The 18,990-nt window shown below is 32.4% G+C and overlaps 1 protein-coding gene across 1 annotated transcript; it reads left to right on the top strand.

The window, feature by feature from the left end:
- Nucleotides 1-103: 103 nt before the first annotated feature.
- Nucleotides 104-17,614, top strand: LOC127720311 (elongator complex protein 5-like). The gene is made up of 8 exons (XM_052226881.1): nucleotides 104-260; nucleotides 1,689-1,749; nucleotides 6,008-6,079; nucleotides 6,723-6,943; nucleotides 7,591-7,769; nucleotides 13,553-13,648; nucleotides 14,733-14,833; nucleotides 17,438-17,614. Exons 1-8 carry the CDS (start codon nucleotides 206-208, stop codon nucleotides 17,544-17,546), a joined length of 894 nt encoding a protein of 297 aa, XP_052082841.1. The 5' UTR covers nucleotides 104-205; the 3' UTR covers nucleotides 17,547-17,614.
- The last annotated feature ends 1,376 nt before the right edge of the window (nucleotides 17,615-18,990 follow it).

Here is an 18,990-nt window from a genome sequence, read left to right as displayed (position 1 = left end):
TAAATGATTTTATTACTATTGTTGCTATAAAGTCAAATTGAGATTTATAGTAAATTTATTTTGTAATAGGACATAAAAAAATAATCATATTTGCTGCGATTCTACAAGATGTCTGCGCCCATTGGAGTCATATTCCCAATTTTTAGTAACGACATACTTCATATTTTTGAAGATTACTATCTATAGATTAAGATTTTCTTACGACATGATTGGTGATTTGGCCAAGGGGCAAGAAAAATCTAACATTGTTCTAATAGAAGGTAAGTTTCAGAAAGAAACGATATTTTAATTAAGGTTCATTACAACCTTGTGTAAATTATACAGGTTGGGAACAACCCCCCAAATGAGGGATATCCCTTAAATGAGGGACTGTCCCTGAGACAAGGGGTCGTTTCACTGTTGTAAAAATGAAAAAAGCAAAACTTCGATTTTTTAACTTAAAAAGGGAAAAATTTATTATATTTGGAACAACTTTTCTAAAAGGGGGTCTCATTGGGGGGTTCTGATCCCGAATCCCCCTTAATGTTTTGTCAGATTCCTGTATCCCGCTTACACTAAGTATGTAAGCAATTCTCATTTTTTTGTAATTTCCTGTATCCCGCTAGACTTCATTTCTGTTTTCACGGCACAATAATTTGACTTTCACGTGTCACGCTTACAAAGAATCGGCATTCCCGCGTCACGCTTAGACCCCAATGAGACCCACCTAAAAGAGGGTTCCACTTATTTTTGATAATAAGGAAGATATAAGTCCAGGAATATTACAGAATTCTTGGACATGTTTTGGCCATATAATACCAGATAGAAATGTAGATGTATAGTTCTTTGGGAAAAGTTTCTTCAAATAATATAAATATTTGCTCATTTGCACTAAAAAGTGGTTTTTACAAAAAATGGAGGGGTTCCCAACCTGTTATATGGACGTATTTACACCACAAATTTTACTCTGAGTACAGAAAAATCTGTGCACCTGCAAAAGTTTTAAGGCATGGCAGGAACTAGATAATTAAATTTTAAATGCATTTTAGGTTTCAGAAAACAATATACACTTTTCTGGATTTTGCTATTCATTTTTTTTCGTTCCTGCAGAAGGTGTCAAAATAAACTTAGTTGGGAAAGAGGTTTGAGAAGCTCCCCTCATATAATAAATGTTGTGAGAAGTATTGATTTAAATGGACAATAGATGGACAATAGACATCTACAAACAATAGGTGATTTAAACTGTGTAACTGAGTGGACCGTTTCAAATGAAACTCATGTGTTTGTTTATTTTGCTATCTTCTGCAGACTGGAAAAAAAATGCACATCAAATACCAGGTCAGTTTTTAATTTTCTGAACCATAGACTTCATATAACTTTTATATATCTAGGTCCTGCCATGCCTTAAACCTTTTCGAGATGCATCAGTTTGTCTGTGCTCAGAGAAGATTTTGTGGTGTAAACACGGCCATATTTTTCAATTCCTTTTGATGAACCTTAATGACAACTTGATTATATGGGGGTAGCTAGGGCAGAGACATATATACATTTGTACATGTCTATGGCTAGGGTTTCTGAACTTAAAAGGTTATTCTTAAAATCAAAATCTTTTTACTCAGTATACATGATACATGGTATATACATGATATAAAAGAGTGCAGATAATCAAGTTTAATTATTTGTTAAACTATTTAGTATTTGTGTTTCAGATTCATCAGACTATCCTGGTAGAGGTGTATTGTGTTCATTTATAACTAGTCTTGCAGAGAGGTATTGTATCCAAATTTAATCATGAGCAATCAAACACACCTTAAAAAATTAATTGTTTCCCATTTTACCATGGGATAAAATATGGAAAATATTCTTGAGGCAAACGCAATGAATCGAACTTTATTGGCTGTGGTGAAATATAACTGAGGATGAACAAAATACATTTTTCTGGGAATGAAATTAATGATGAGGGCAAATTTTTATGAGTAGGTAGGTTATTGGGGAAACAAATCATACTGTATATACCAGAAGGTTTAATAGCAGAATTATGGTCTGGAATTATTTTTGGTCGAAGTGGACAGATTCTCCAAGAATATTAACTGAATTTTTACCAGACATTTTCTAGATCACTTGGAGCCTTTGAAATAAATCAATCATGAAACATGCCATAATTCATAAAAATTAAAAAATGCTTCACCATGGTAACAAATTCGGATATTGCAAGTCACAGACTTTTCAAACCAGTTCGCATTGGAAAAGATGAAAAAGAGAAAAGATCTTTTCTTAAACTTTCCTTTGCCAACAAAGGTCTCGATGGCGTCAACTTAGGCAATATCCTTCATCATAAATTAGTTCAGTCGAAATTACCACCTTATTTTAAAGATCAGTCTGTACCAATAATTTCTTATACCTATACCAAACCAATTGCAACTAAAATTTTCAATTACAAACACATTTTGCAGGATCTCAACATTGATGACTTCAAGTCTAAACCTCCTGATTGCACCTGTGCTAGTTCCCAATTCACATATAATCCGGCCGGCCACGTTATTACCGGAGACCTCAACATTGTCAATAACACTTCCCTGCGAAATTTGTTATCCAAAGGTCCGAAATATCGTGAGCCTAAATCCATCAATTGGAAATACAACTTCAAAATACTGATGGATTCAGTCGAGGATTATGCCAGGCAATGGGCTAAACGCGAGAAAGAAGACGTAGATACTCTTTCCGAATGGATTAAGGCTGTGAGGTCGTTGATACAAATCCGAATTAAGAAACTAAATGGGCATATCAATACCCACGCTACGTCAATTTTTAAAGACCCAAATGTTGCAAAACACTTGTCCTACCTCCATGACAAATATGTTGTTGTTCCTGCAGATAAAGCCCCAAACAACATCGTTTTTGTGTGTAAATATCATTATATAGACTTCTTGATAAATGAATTAGGTATTGACAATTCACTTGGAAACTCAACATATACCCTCACAACACTTACCAAAGAGGAAATCCTGGATAATCATAGGTCTGTTCTATGTTCCTTTGGAATTTCAACCAAAGATGAAGAACTGGATCTTCCATCACTGTACTGGATACCTAAACTACATATATAAGTGTCCTTACAAACAACAGTATATTGCTGGGTCTTCCAAGTACTCCACGAAACCTCTTTCTAAATTATTAACATCTATTTTATCAGCAATCAAATCCAGGCTCCAAAGTTATTGTGAAACTGCCTATTCTAGAGGTGGCGTGAATCAGATGTGGATACTAAAAAATTCCAAAGATCTTTTAGAGTACATACAATCTAAGACTCTCTCATCTTGCAATAGTCATGATAGTATTAAAACATTTGACTTTTCTACACTTTACACAAGTATTCCCTATTCAAAACTAAAAGACAAATTGAAAGAGTTGGTATTACTTTGTTTCATTAAAAAGAATGGCGAACGTAGATACAAGTATCTTGTCTTGGGGAGGGATAAATCCTACTTTGTAAAGAATCACTCTGATTCAAACAAAAAATTCTCTGAAACTGACATTATCAAGATGCTTGATTTCTTGATTGACAACATATTTGTTACGTTTGGAGGACGTGTTTTTCAACAGACTGTCAGAATTCCAATGGGAACCAATTGTGCCCCTCTTCTTGCCGACTTGTTTCTTTATTATTATGAGGCTGACTTCATACAGGAACTTCTTAGGAAGAAAGATAAGAAGTTAGCAATATCCTTTAACTCTACGTTCCGCTATATAGATGATGTTCTCTCACTAAATAATACAAAATTTGGTGACTATGTTGAACGAATCTATCCCATCGAACTAGAGATAAAGGATACTACAGATAATTAAGTCTGCCTCATATCGTGACTTACATCTAGAAATTGACAATGAGGGTCGGTTGATAACAAAACTTTACGACAAAAGAGATGATTTCAGCTTCCCAATTGTGAACTTTCCATTTTTATGTAGCAACATTCCAACAGCGCCTGCATACGGAGTATATATCTCCCAATTGATACAAAATTCCCTGGCTTGTGTTTCCTATCATGATTTCCTTGATAGAGGATTGCTGCTCACAAGGAAATTATTAAACCAAGAGTTCCAAATGGTGAAGTTGAAGTCATCCCTTCGTAAATTTTACAGATGCCATCATGAGTTGGTTGACCGTTATGGAATAACCGTTTCACAGATGATATCGGATATGTTCCTTATGTCGTAACTACAATACCCTCCCTTTTCACGAATGTGACTTACCGAATTAGACTATTTACCGGATTTGTAATAACATAAGCAAGATGATGGGTGCCACATGTGGGGCAGGATCTGCTTACCCTTCCGGAGCACCTGAGATCACCCCCAGTTTTTGGTGGGGTTCGTGTTGCTTAGTCTTTGGTTTTCTATGTTGTGTCATCTGTACTATTATTAGTCTGTTTGTCTTTTTATTTTTGGCCATGGCGTTGTCAGTTTGTTATCGATCTATGAATTTGACTGTCCCTCTGGTATCTTTCGTCCCTCTTGTGTCACTGTTAGATTTTTAAATGCATTTGTTGACTTAATCACCATGTGAAAAATTCATTGTAACTTTTCTTCCAAATTTTTGAAATCTACACACAAAAATGTAGGTATTGAAATAAAGAGATGGGATGTGGTATGATTGCCAATAAGATACCTATGGTCCAGAGAATGTTCACCATACTTATTAATCATATAATAATCACATTATACATGTATCATGCTTATATAAAGTAAGGAGATGTGGAAGGATTCCCAATGAGACAACTGTCCACCAGAGTTCAATTGAACTAAGCAATTATAGGCAACCCTACAGCCTTCAATGAGTAAAACCCCACACTGTATAGTCAGCTATAAAAGGCCCTGACATGAAAAATATGAAATAATTCAATTGAAGAAACCAATGTCCTAATTTATAACAAAACAATTTATAAACTTTATAAATAAATAAGATGTGGTATGATTGCCAATGAGACAACTATACACCAATGTTCAATTGAAGTTGATTTAAGCAATTATAGGGAACAGGACAGCCTTCAATGAGTAAAACCCATACTGTATAGTCGGCTATAAAAGGCCCTGACATGAAAAATATGAAATAATTCAATTGAGAAAACCAACGGCCTAATTTATAACAAAACAATTTATAAACTTTATAAATTAATAAGATGTGGTATGATTGCCAATGAGACAACTGTCCACCCAAGTTCAATTGAAGTGGATGTAAGCCATTATAGGCAACAGGACAGCCTTCAATGAGTAAAACCCATACCGTATACTCTTCTATAAAAGGCCCTGACATCAATGGACATGAAAAATATGAAATAATTCAATTGAGAAAACCAACGGCCTAATTTATTACAAAACAATTTATAAACTTTATAAATTAATAAGATGTGGTATGATTTTTAAAACGTACATTTTTTCGTGAGAGATTGAAAGAGAACACCATTTTGTAGGGTGGGTGTTTTTTCTTTTTCTTTTTCAAATTTTCTTTGTCAGTTTTTAATATGAGTAGAAGGTTATCCACTCTAGGTCACCGTTCTGCCACCAACAATAAGCTAAACCTATCCCGCATAGCAAGCTATAAAAGGCAAAAAAAATGACATATGTAAAACAATTTAAACGAGAAAACTAACGGCCTGATTTATATACAAAACAATGAACGAAAAACAAATATGATATACAAGTGTCCTTTTAGTAAGAATTTTTCTGCTAACCATATATATGAAAATAAGGAGATGTGGTATGATTGCCAATGAGACAATTATCCACCCAAGTTTAAATGAAGTGGATGTAAGCAATTATAGGCAACCACACAGCCTTCAACATGAGAAAAAAAAAACGTATAGTTGACTATAAAAGGCCCCGACATGAAACATGTGAAACAATTCAAACATGAAAACTAACAGCCTAATTTATAACAAAACAATTTATGAAAAAAACAAATACAACAGGCATGAATGTTCACCATACTTGATGATCACATAATAATCACATTATATCATATTATTTTTAGGGTTGATGAGGTACATATTGTCTGTTATGATGGCAGATCAACAGATATTAAGTCACACATTGATGTCAGCAGGTATGGTTCCAAAGAAATTATTATTTCCTTATGTTTCATTTGATCTATCTTAATTTAATCTATCATAAATTAAATAAATTTATATTTGACAAATTCTAATTTTAGCAAGCATTTACTTAGAATTTCTTTACTTTTTCCTGTGATTATATTTCTTCAAATTTTTATGCATTTAGATTGATCTCTGACATGTTGAATACATTTTTGATTAACCATCCTTTGTTTAAATTTTTGTTTGTGTTTTCCTGTCAATTCTATTCAATATACTGTATGTTCAGAAATTACTGCATTCATTTGTTATTGTGATTTCAGGAAAATCTGAATGCAGACATGTTTTAGATATCAGAATGGGAGTTCTTATTATTGCGATACTCACTCAGTAGCATTATTTGCATTAATAAAAACCTCAAAATAATTTTTTTGAGTGTACAGTACATTGTATTGTACTGTGAGTTTTTATATTTATAGAAATTTTTTTTTAGTACAGAGCATTAGAATAATTTCTATTTATTTGAACAAAAAAAAAGATAGTCATTTTGTTCTTTCATTCCAGCTACTAGAAAAAAAATCCTATTATTGACCTATACCATGTACAATGTTCAAATAACACGCCATACAAAAATAACTCTTTTAATATTTTTTACAGTTGCAAGATATATGATGGACATTCAGACATTTTGAATTGGAATAGCACTGCTAGTCTAAATGTGACAGTGGATCTTATACCTTTCCTGAAGGACAAAAATAATTTCCATGGCAACAAGAAAATTGCTGTTGTGATTGATTCACTTAGTCAGTTGATTCTGTACAGATCTGCATCCTACACCTGTCAAGTTATTCATAAGTTGGCACATACACAGTGTTTAGGTAAAATAAGTTGTATGGGGCAACAAAAAATATGTGTGTTTATCAAACTATGCCAGACCCTTATTTTTGGTGAAAAATGTTAAGTAAGTGATATCTTATACGGATTCAGAGGAGCAGCAATAACAAGAAAAACAGTATATGGGGAGATAACTCCAATATGCAAAAGTCCAAAAATTGATATCATATTCCAAATATATTACATGTATCATCATGTTGCGAGACAAAAGCAACATTACAGAAACAGAAGTGGGGGAAGAAAAAAATTAATTATCAACTCAGTTTCAAGAGGTCTTCCACAGAATGGTGGAAAGACCCAAGAAAGGAAGAGGAAAACTAGGGGGCAATCAAAAACTAAGGGTCAAAAGAAAACGGACAAAAATATTAACAATAATACACAAAACACTACATAGCAAACTAAAGATTGAGCAAAACAAACCTCAGAAGTTCCTGCTTCATTAGCCTGGGGTTTTTAATGTAGGAATGTTTTAAGTAACGATAAGAAGTGAGGAGACAAACATGTTACCACTGGCTGCTTGCAATCCTTTTTAAAGATAAAACAAATTGAATTATATATACAACTTATGTATGAATGACAATTAACTTTTATTGCAATGTTTACACTAATATTTTGTGTTTAATTACTTCAGGTTGTGAAGTAGAACAGGTCGTCTGCTTACTACATGAAGATTTACATGATCACATGGCCTGCTCATTGGTTGAACATACTGCATCAACAATCATCAAGATGAAAAAGCCTAGTACTGATCAGTATACACATGGTTGTGATGTGTTCCATAAAAAGATTTCAGGGAAGATAACTCAGATTGTAATTATTCTTTGTTTAATATAAAAATAACGAGCTGTGGTATGATTTCCAATGAGACAATTATCCACTAGAGTCCAAATGGCATGGATGTTAGCTACTTTTGTTGACTGTGACATAGCAATTAGAAAATTTTAAAAATATATGGAAATGGTTAAAAATTTAAGGAAATTTTGACAATTATATATTACAATGGAATAGACCATTTTCAGATTACCGACTTTTGACTCTGGGTTCTATACTTTTTCGACAGGTTACCTACTCTATAGTAGGACATCCTGGTACTTGGTCAATTACGAGCAACCAACAGAAGTAAAATCGAATATATAATCGGTGCAATTTGGGGGGAAAGTTGACTGTTTTCCAATGATTTAGTCATGTATAGAAAGCATTAAACAGTTAACTTTCCCTCAAAACTGTACTGATTAAAAGCTTGAATTTACTTATTTACGTTGCTCTTGTCTGACTGAGTACCAGGATGTCCTACCACAGAGAAGGTAACCTGTCGAAAATAAATAAATTCCAGAGTCAAAAGTCGGTAATATGAAAATGGTCTATTGTCTCCCATTTTGGTTATGCTTCTTGAAAGGATTGCTTGTCCTCTTTAAAGGAGTTTGGAAGATTGAATCAAATTAGCTAATTCAATTTTTACATTACAATATTTAGAGATATTTTGATAGAAATTAATGCGATGTTTTGATTTATGTGACAAAAGCATTTGTTGGTTGATATTTAAAAAAAAACGATAAAAACATTTTATTTATACAACCTTAAACAACTCACAAAAATTCCCCATTACTTTTTTAGGTATACGTTAGCTGTTCCAAATATCAAATTAACCTCTCATAATTTTTCCTGCAGTGATTATAATGTTTTACAAAATAAGATTCCCTTATATGCTTAAAGACAATGAGAAAACAAAACGTTTATAGTCATATGCTAATATAGAATATTCATCATTTAAATGGTGTAATGCACACAATCACTTTGTCCCTCCGTCTCTCTGTTTGTTCATCCTTTCATCCAACAAATATTTTGGTCACACTTTTCTCACAAACTGTCAAACAGAATGACTTCACATTTGGTCAGCATCTTGACAAGGATGAGTTGTAATGTGTGAGCACTTTTCAGATCTGTTAAATACCTTATTCTCTTTTGCCTATATTCTGATTTTTCAGTATTTTGAATGAACTTAAAATTTCTCTGTCACACATTTCTCCAATACTACTAGACAGAATGACTTCGAATTTAGTCAGCAGTTCTGCAGTGATGACTTGTAACATGTGAACAATTTTCTGATATGTCAGAAACTTACTATTGTGGTATATATAAACCACAAATTTAAATGTTCAACAAAGTACAAATTTTCTATAGGCATATGTACGCAGATTTTGGAAAAAAGCATGAAATCAATATCCACGAAATTACAATATTTCCTCAATTTACAAAAATTGTTACCCACAAATTTAAATGAATGCGCAGAACCTGATTTTGATACTATGAATGACTGATGATTTTTGTGAAGAATGGTAATGCATGCATTGTTGTTGAATTTTATGGAAAGCCTCAGCTGTCATATATTAGAGATTTACAAAACGTTATGCTGTAGCTTAAAATGTAAAGTTAAGACAGTGTGATGTTGAATTGAGTCATCAAAATGCTAACTCTAAATAACAATATGCTAAGTTGAATCTGCGCAATGTTGACTTGCAATGACAAGTGGTTTAGTCGTGATAGTAAAATGATAAGTCACGATGTTGTGATGATATGCCAAACACACGTAACGTTGGGTTTACAGTACATGATGTGAAGTTGATGTTGCATGATGTTAGCTTGCAGATGGATTCTGCTCAGTCATCCACATCGACAGCTATGATAACAAATAAAATGAATAGTTAAAATGTATGGTGCTGACTTGTTATTAATAAATGTTGAGCTGAGATAGTACGGTGTTATATCATTGTGATAAAACGATTGGTCTATCATGCAATCTGTTGATTTAAAACACCATGATGCACAGTTGAAAGTACATGTTAAGCTAAGATGCTCCCTTGAAACTACACAACGTACAGTTGAAATTTTGTAATGTTAAGCTACGATAGCACTATGTTATATAATTATAATGTCACAATAGGCTTATTATACAATTTGCTCGTTTAAAACTACACAACGTACAGTTGAAAGTATGTGATGTTGAGTTATGATAGCAATATCTTATATCATAATAATATCACGATAGGCTTGCCATACAATATGCTCATTTAAAACTACACGACGTACAGTTGAAAGTACGTGTTGTTGAGCTAAGATAGTACGATGTTATATCATTATGACATCATTAGAGGCTTATCATACAATGTGTTGACTTGAAACTACACGATGTAAATTTGAAGTAGTTTGGTCTTGACTTGAAACAGTAAAATGTTAAGTTATAAAAACAGAACGTAAAGTCAAAATAAAACAATGATAGGATGACATATACTTGTGCAGAATTGAAGATTTTTGGTGTTGACTTCGAATATAGTATAAATATTAGATCGTTTTATGTTAAATTGAAAGACAATAACGATGCGTAAAACATTACAGAATTAGGTGAATTGAAAACTGTTTATGTGTTTCAAAAAAGAATAAACTACATTTTGGCAAATAATCAAAAAAAAATCTACCGATTTTAATTTTGACCACACTCATGACACTATAAAAGAGAGACAGAGAGAGAGAGAAACTGTTGACATCAAAAAAACATATCTACAAATTAATCAAAGCAATACCAAAATAATTCATGGACTTTAACAATTTTTACAGATTTTTTCTTTTTTTCTTTTTCTTTGAAAACACATATAGTTAGAAAGAAGCTGCAAAGAACCAACAAAATCACTATGGACAAGAAAATAAGTGACGGAAATCATTAATTGGCTTCTTATTATAAGTTATAGGGGTCATTGTCCATTAATGACTTTAACATTTAAAAATATGAAATATTCTCCGAGTGGATATATACATAAACCTGGGCACTATCTAACTTGGTGCTGGAAAAATGGTTGGCACTGCTGTAAATAATGTATTCTTTTTTTGAAAGTTAACGATTTAGACTGGAGGCTCTAGGTCAAATTTCATTAGGTTTCATATAGACTTCATGTATGAGCGAAAAGTATACAACAGAATCTACCATACTTTATGTTTGGGTTGGCCCCATGCAGTAGGATTCTTCCACCTATCAATTCTTTTTATTTTATTTCGTGGAAAAGAAAATTCAAATTTTCAGATACCTCTAACAAGGCCCGGGGGGGGGGGGGGGGGGGCATATCAGTTGATCTTTGTCTTTTAAGATTAAGACTCCAGATTCTTATGTTTTATTTCGGGGAAAACGGAAGTGGTAAATACAAATTCTCCATTAACTCTTACATAGATGTGATTTTATATGAGTAAAATTTGACCCTCACAGTCATAAGTCTTAAAGCACAATATTATATTGTATATATTAACACACAACATAGATAAATGTTTTCTTAAATATTGTTCATAAAAAAGATCAAAACAAAACATGTAAAATATATGGCAAAACTGTATTCAAGTGTAATATATAGTGATGGGTAATTCTTTTGCTTTATGAATTTATGGAAAACTTTCTTTGTATATCATTTTGCCTCCGTACTTGCAAATGAAGAAGAAAAAATCCTGAGGATTTGTCCCTCATTCTTTTCCATGGAATTGCAGTTTCAATTCACCTAATTCTGTAATGTTTTACGCATCATTATTGTCTTTCAATTTAACATTAAAACAATCTAATATTTGTACTATATTCGAAGTCAACACCAAAAATCTTCAATTCTGCACAAGTATATGTCATCCTATCTTGACTTTACATTCTGTTTTTATAACTTAACATTTTACTGTTTCAAGTCAAGACCAAACTACTTCAAATTTACATCGTGTAGTTTCAAGTCAACACATTGTATGATAAGCCTCTTGTAACGTCATAATGATATAACATCGAGCTATCTTAGCTCAACAACACGTACTTTCAACTGTACGTCGTGTAGTTTTGAATGGGCATATTGTATGGCAAGCCTATCGTGATATTATTATGATATAACAACATGCTATCTAAGATTAGCATCACCTAGTTTAAACTGAAAGTCATGTAGTTTTAAATGAGCATATCATGTGGTAAGACTATCGTGACATTCTAATGATATAACAACGTGCTATCATAGCTCAACATCACATACTTTCAACTGTACGTTGTGTAGTTTTAAATGAGCATATTGTATGGTAAGCCTATTGTGACATTCAAATGATATAACAACATGCTATCTAAGATTAGCATCACCTAGTTTAAACTGAAAGTCATGTAGTTTTAAATGAGCATATCATGTGGTAAGACTATCGTGACATTCTAATGATATAACAACGTGCTATCATAGCTCAACATCACATACTTTCAACTGTACGTTGTGTAGTTTTAAATGAGCATATTGTATGGTAAGCCTATTGTGACATTCAAATGATATAACAACATGCTATCTAAGATTAGCATCACCTAGTTTAAACTGAAAGTCATGTAGTTTTAAATGAGCATATCATGTGGTAAGACTATCGTGACATTCTAATGATATAACAACGTGCTATCTTAGCTTAACATCACGTAATTTCAGCTGTACGTGGTGTAATTTTAAATGAGCAAATTGTATAACAAGCCTATCGTGACATTATAATGATATAACATCGTGCTGTCTTAGCTGAACAACACGTACTTTCAACTGTACGTCATGTAGTTTTAAATGAGCATATTGTATGGCAAGCCTATCGTGATATTATTATGATATAAGATATTGCTATCATACTCAACATCACATACTTTCAACTGTACGTAGTTTTAAATGAGCAAATTGTATAATAAGCCTATTGTGACATTATAATGATATAACATAGTGCTATCTTAGCTTAACATTACAAAATTTCAACTGTACGTTGTGTAGTTTCAAGGGAGCATCTTAGCTTAACACGTTGCATCGTGTTGTTTTAAGTCAACAAATTGTATGGTAAGCCTTTCGTTTCAGTATAGTGGTGTAGCATCTTGTTATCTTAACTTAACATCATGTACTTTCAACTGTGCATCATGGTGTTTTAAATCAACAGATTGCATGATATACCAATCGTAATATCACAATGATATAACATCGTACTATCTCAGCTCAACATTTATTAATAACAAGTCAGCACAATACATTTAACTATTCATTTTATTTGTTATCATAGCTGTCGATGTGGATGACTGAGCAGAATCCATCTGCAAGCTAACATCGTGCAACGTCAACTTCACATCATGTACTTTAAACCCAATGTTAGGTGTGTTTGGCATATCATCACAACATCGTGACTTATCATTATACTATCACGACTAAAGCACTTGTCATTGCAAGTCAACATTGAGCAAATTCAACTTAGCATATTGTAGTTTAGAGTTAGCATTTTGATGACTCAATTCAACATCACACTGTCTTAACTTTACATTTTAAGCTACAGCATAACGTTTTGTATATCTCTAATATATGACAGCTGAGGCTTTCCATAGAATTTCATATGTGCCACATGTGGAGCAGGATCTGCTTACCCTTCCGAAGCACCTGAGATCACCCCAGTTTTTGGTTGGTTTTGTGTTGCTCAGTCTTTAGTTTTCTATGTTGTGTTTTGTGTACTGTTTGTCTTTTTCTTTTTTAGCAAGTCAAAAATAAACTGCTCATGATATTTAATTTTTTTTAAAGATCATATTTATTTTTCAGAGTGAAAATTTCAGTTTGACAGATAACTTTGAAATAAAAGATGTAAAGGAAGTTTCAAAGGTCATCAGTCTACAAAGTTCTGCAGAGGATAGTCAGGTAAACAAAATCAATGGCAGGGGCATAAACTATAGGACACACTTCCAAAAGCATGAATCTGATTTTAAAATTACAATTGAATACTATTATTCCCCTTGTTGGGAAGAAAACTGGTTCACTGCAGTGCAGAGCAAAGGTGAGAAGTAAAATTGAAAACAATGGGTTACATTAACAAGTCCAGCTTTATGTTCATGTTGATAATATGTATATTGGAAGGCAAAAGACCATTAAATATTTAAATATAAACCAAATGTTATTTTTTGATTCAAAGGGTTTAAAAACCACTAATCGTTGACTCTTTATTGAACTTTGTTGCTGTGGATCAGTTTCACTTCCAAACAAGGGAAATAACCTACTTCAAATTATAATTTTAGAGTAAAATTATGATTCAGAAATGAGTTTCTGGAAAGGGATATTAACTCTCATAAAGTGAAATTTGATATTAGAAGTTGATGGAGTGTAATTATTTTAATTTGATAAATTGTATGTAATACAATATTTTTTAATTCTGCATATAACTTTTTTCACTTTTGTGTAGTTTTTAAAATCACAACTTTTTTATAGGTAAATATAGGCAGTGATATAATCCAATTAATTTCTGACTTTTGGAAAAATATATTCTCAATTTTTTTTTAAACTTGTGTCTCAAACACACTGCTAGTGAAATTTTTTGAAATTCTTGTTATATATATTTTCAATGTATTTACATTCATTTCTTCCCATACACTTCTTATAAAATAAACCACAGCCATCTTTCACCATGAAAAATATAAAGCTTATAATCAGAAAACAAAAACTATTATCTTTATTTACGTCTATAATTCTGATGTATTTAACAATATCTTTCAGAATAAACATCAATTGCCTATAATTGCTTACATCCACTTTATTTGAACTTTGGTGGTTAGTTGTCTCATTGGCAATTTTACCTCATCTCCTTATTTTTATATCAAGGAATAAAATGGATATAAGTTATCTTGTCCAAATGACTAATGAACTTCCGAATTTTTTTACCGATGTGACATTATATTATACTTTATAGTGTACCAGTTTCTATAGGCTGTCCATTATTCATTTTTTTTAGGTTGACCCTGCTGCAAATTTGACCTTTAACTTGACCTTAACAGATAAGGAAAAGAAAGCGAGAAGTCAAGTCAAGTTACCCTATACATATGACCAACAAAGGTGAGCTCCATTCATTACCTGTTGTTCATTAGTACCAAAGACTTTATGTACAGGTTAAGGTTGTAAGCTTTTGGTTTCACCTCCATTCTGAAACAATGTATAGTATGCATCGAGGTGGTCGCATTTTACTTAAAATTACCACCTTGAGAGTACAAAAGCATTTTTTATAGTATATTATTTACAATGTTTTTCTGACGAAATTAATAAACAGCTGCGCCATGAGCGCATGATACTCCCATCGCGTTTTGAAAGAATAAAGTTCAATAACTTCTCAATGTCATATCAGAAATTTATAAAAATCGAAAGGGAGCTTAAGTCAATAGATATAAACAATTCACCAAAGTTTCATGAGAACTGCTGAAAGCATTTTTGAGTTGTTGTCCGAAAACTGGAAAATACCCCCTTTTTTAATGAATAAAACCCCATAACTCGGAAATGTAAAATCTTAAATGTATAAAAATCAAAAGGGAGCTTACATCAATAGATATAAACAATTCAGCAAAGTTTCATGAGAATTGCTGAAAGCATTTTTGAGTTCTCGTCCGAAAACTGGAAAATCCCCCTTTTTTTAATTAATAAAATCCCTTAACTCGGAAACGTAAAATCTAAAATTTATAAAAATGGAAAGCGAGCTCATGTCAATAGATATAAACAATTCACCAAAATTTCTTGCAAATTGGTGAAAGCATTTTTGAGTTATTGTCGGAAAACTGGAAAATCCCCCTTTTTTTAATGAATATAACCCCATAACTTGGAAACATAAAATCTAAAATTTATAAAAAACGAAAGGGAGCTCACGTCAATAGATATAAACAATTCCCTAAAGTTTTATGCAAGTTGGTGAAAGCATTTTTGAGTTGATGTCCGACATGTTGACGACGGACGGACAGAAGGACAACGGTATACCATAATACGTCCCGTAAACAGGCGTATAAAAATCAAAGTTTTTAAAATTTTAAAACCCATATCCTATCAACCCACCACCACACACACAGAATGAATGGCTTGTTGTCCAACATTAAGAAGAAAGAAGCTCCCATTACATACTGTTTTTATTGATGTTTGATGTGACTAAAAAATGTAATAACAAAAATTCCAAACTCCCAGGTAAATTAAAAAAAAAGAGAAAGTCCATAAAAACTAACAAAACCAAATACTTGACTTTATCAAGTAACAGAATAACTTGCGGGAGACAGATTTATAAAAGTTCATCTTGTTTCCGAATCCTTGTATTTTTATTGTAAATTGTAATTTATTCATTTTTGAAAAATAAAATATTGTTTAAACTAACAGAATGACTGGAAAACAACTGTCATATTACTGACTTTTTACAGGCTCCAAAGAAAATGATGGATCGTTGAAACCATATGGTAACCTCTTGGTCGTTTTGTTTTATTGTTAGGTTGCTAACTGATTGGTGAATACACTGTTGTTTTACACATAGAAGGTTCAGATACTTAAAGATATTCTAGTGTCACATTAGTTTTTATAGTGGCTTGTTATCTTTATATTCACAACTATTTTTCTCACAAGAAAAAAAATGTATATGTTCCATTTTTGTCGAGCCTCGACTTTAGTCGAAAAAGCGAGACATAGCGATCCTACATTCCGTCGGCGGCGTCCACAAATATTCACTCTGTGGTTAAAGTTTTTGAAATTTTAATAACTTTCTTAAACTATCCTTGATTTCTACCAAACTTGGACAGAAGCTTGTTTATGATCATAAGATAGTATCCAGAAGTAAATTTTGTAAAAATAAAATTCCATTTTTCCGTATTTTACTTATAAATGGACTTAGTTTTTCTGCCGGGAAATATTACATTCACTCTGTGGTTAAAGTTTTTAAAATTTTAATAACTTTCTTAAACTATCCTGGGTTTGTACCAAACTTGGACAGAAGCTTGTTTATGATCATAAGATAGTATCCAGAAGTAAATTTTGTAAAAAAATAAATCCATTTTTTCCTTATTTTACTTTTAATTGGACTAAGATTTTCTGCCAGGAAACAACACATTCACTCTGTGGTTAAAGTTTTTAAAATTTTAATAACTTTCTTATACTATTTTGGATTTGTACCAAACTTGGACAGAAGCTTGTTTATGATCAAAATCTAGTATCTAGAAGGAAATTTTGTAAAAAAAAAATTAATCCATTTGTTCCATTTTTTACTTTTAAATGGACTTAGATTTTCTGCCAGGAAACAACACATTCACTCTGTGGTTAAAGTTTTTAAAATTTTAATAACTTTCTTATACTATTTTGGATTTGTACCAAACTTGGACAGAAGCTTGTTTATGATGAAATGCTAGTATCTAGAAGGAAATTTTGTTTTCTTCCAGTTAACATTACATTCAGTCTGCAGTTAAAGTTTTTAAACATTTATAAGATTCATAAACTATCCTGGATTTTTACCAAACTTGGACAGAAGCTTCTTACAATCAAAAGATAGTATCAAGAGGAATATTTTTATTGATTAACTTCCTCATTTTTGTTGAGCCTGCGATTAACAGAAAAAGTAGGCGAGACACTGGGTTCCACGGAACCCTTACAAATTTTTTAGTAATTAATAACTATACAAATATTGTATTTTTTATGTACTTACAGACAGGAAGACACTTTGAGCAAGTCTGTTGGAGAAGGAAAGATATTTTATCAGCCTGATGAAATCGATGATTTTGATGAAGAAGACCCTGATGATGACCTTGACATTTAACTTTAGCATCAAGTACATCAAATTGTTGAAGAATATTATTTTGTTTTGAATAAATCAAGTGCAGTTATGATATGTATATCATTGATGTTCTTTAACCCACTCCTTTGTCCAACCATCATAAAGTGTAGAATTTGCTGCAATGATGTCTTGAATTGGCCTGAACAGTCCCATTTTATTGTATTTAGCATTTTACCAGCGAACTACGTGGTTTAACAGTAGAAGAATAACAGCCTTCTTGTTCCATTTGTTGAAATTCAATGAAGATTCAATGATATCAACTAGTCCTGTACTAATCATGAATAATAAAAGATAAGGTCAAGTTAAAGTAACCCATTACAGATATACACCACAACATTTCTGTGGATCAAATATAGTGAATGAGAGATAAATGAGGTAAATGTTAATGATACAGCAACCCAACAACAATCAAACCAAAAAAGGTTTACTTGCATAGATATAAGAAGATGTGGTATGAGTGCAAATGAGACAGCTCTCCATCCAAGTCACAATTTGTAAAAGTAAACCATTATAGGTCAAAGTACGGCCTTTAACACTTAATGAATGGCTATTATTTATTTTGAATTTATTGAACCATAAAATTAATTTTTATACGACCGCAAAAAATTTTTGCGGTCGTATATTGGTATGGCGTTGGCGTCGTCGTCGTCCAGCGTCGTCCGAAGACACATTGGTTTTCGCACTCTAACTTTAGTTTAAGTGAATGAATCTCTATGAAATTTTACCATAAGGTTCAATACCACAAAAGGAAGGTTGGGATTGATTTTGGGGGTTATGGTACCAACAGTTAAGGAATTAGGGGCCAAAAAGGGGCCAAAAATAAGCATTTTTGTAACTTCCAGACATAACTTGTGTGTTAGTGTATGAATCTCTCTGACATTGTACCACAAGGTTCCATATCACACAGGGAATGCTGGGATTGATTTTGGGGGTAATTGCCTAAAAATATTAGGAATTAGGGGCCAAAAAAGGGGCAAAAAACAAGCATTTTTCCAGTTTCATGACAATAACTTGTGTGTAAGTGTATGGATCTTTCTGAAATTGTACTACAAGGTTCCATATCACAAAGGGAAAGCTGGAATTGAGTTTGGGGGTAATAGCCCAAAACGTTTAGGAATAAGGGGCCAAAAAGGGTCCAAAAATAATCATTTTTCTAGTTTCCAGACAATAACTTGTGTTCAAGTGTATGGATCTCTGTGAAATTGTACCACAAGTATCCATATCACACAGGGAATGCTGGGATTGATTTTGGGGGTAATTGCCTCCAAATATTAGGAATTAGGGGCCAAAAAAGGGGCAAAAAACAAGCATTTTTACAGTTTCATGACAATAACTTGTGTGTAAGTGTATGGATCTTTCTGAAATTGTACTACAAGGTTCCATATCACAAAGGGAAAGCTGGAATTGAGTTTGGGTGTAATTGCCC

Source organism: Mytilus californianus, unplaced genomic scaffold (assembly GCF_021869535.1).
Source record: "Mytilus californianus isolate M0D057914Y unplaced genomic scaffold, xbMytCali1.0.p SCAF_11, whole genome shotgun sequence".
In the NCBI taxonomy this organism is placed as follows: Eukaryota; Metazoa; Mollusca; class Bivalvia; order Mytilida; family Mytilidae; genus Mytilus; species Mytilus californianus.
The sequence above is the reverse complement of the archived record's forward strand: the minus strand, read 5'-3'. Positions and strand labels throughout refer to the sequence as shown.

Bases quoted from the DNA above. Each gene is read 5' to 3' on its own strand.
- LOC127720311 (XM_052226881.1), top strand. From the start codon at position 206: ATGATTGGTGATTTGGCCAAGGGGCAAGAAAAATCTAACATTGTTCTA. The intron at 1,750-6,007 runs GTATTGTATCCA...TATTATTTTTAG, and splicing joins ATAACTAGTCTTGCAGAGAG to GGTTGATGAGGTACATATTG. The intron at 13,649-14,732 runs GTAAACAAAATC...CATTTTTTTTAG, and splicing joins GTTCTGCAGAGGATAGTCAG to GTTGACCCTGCTGCAAATTT.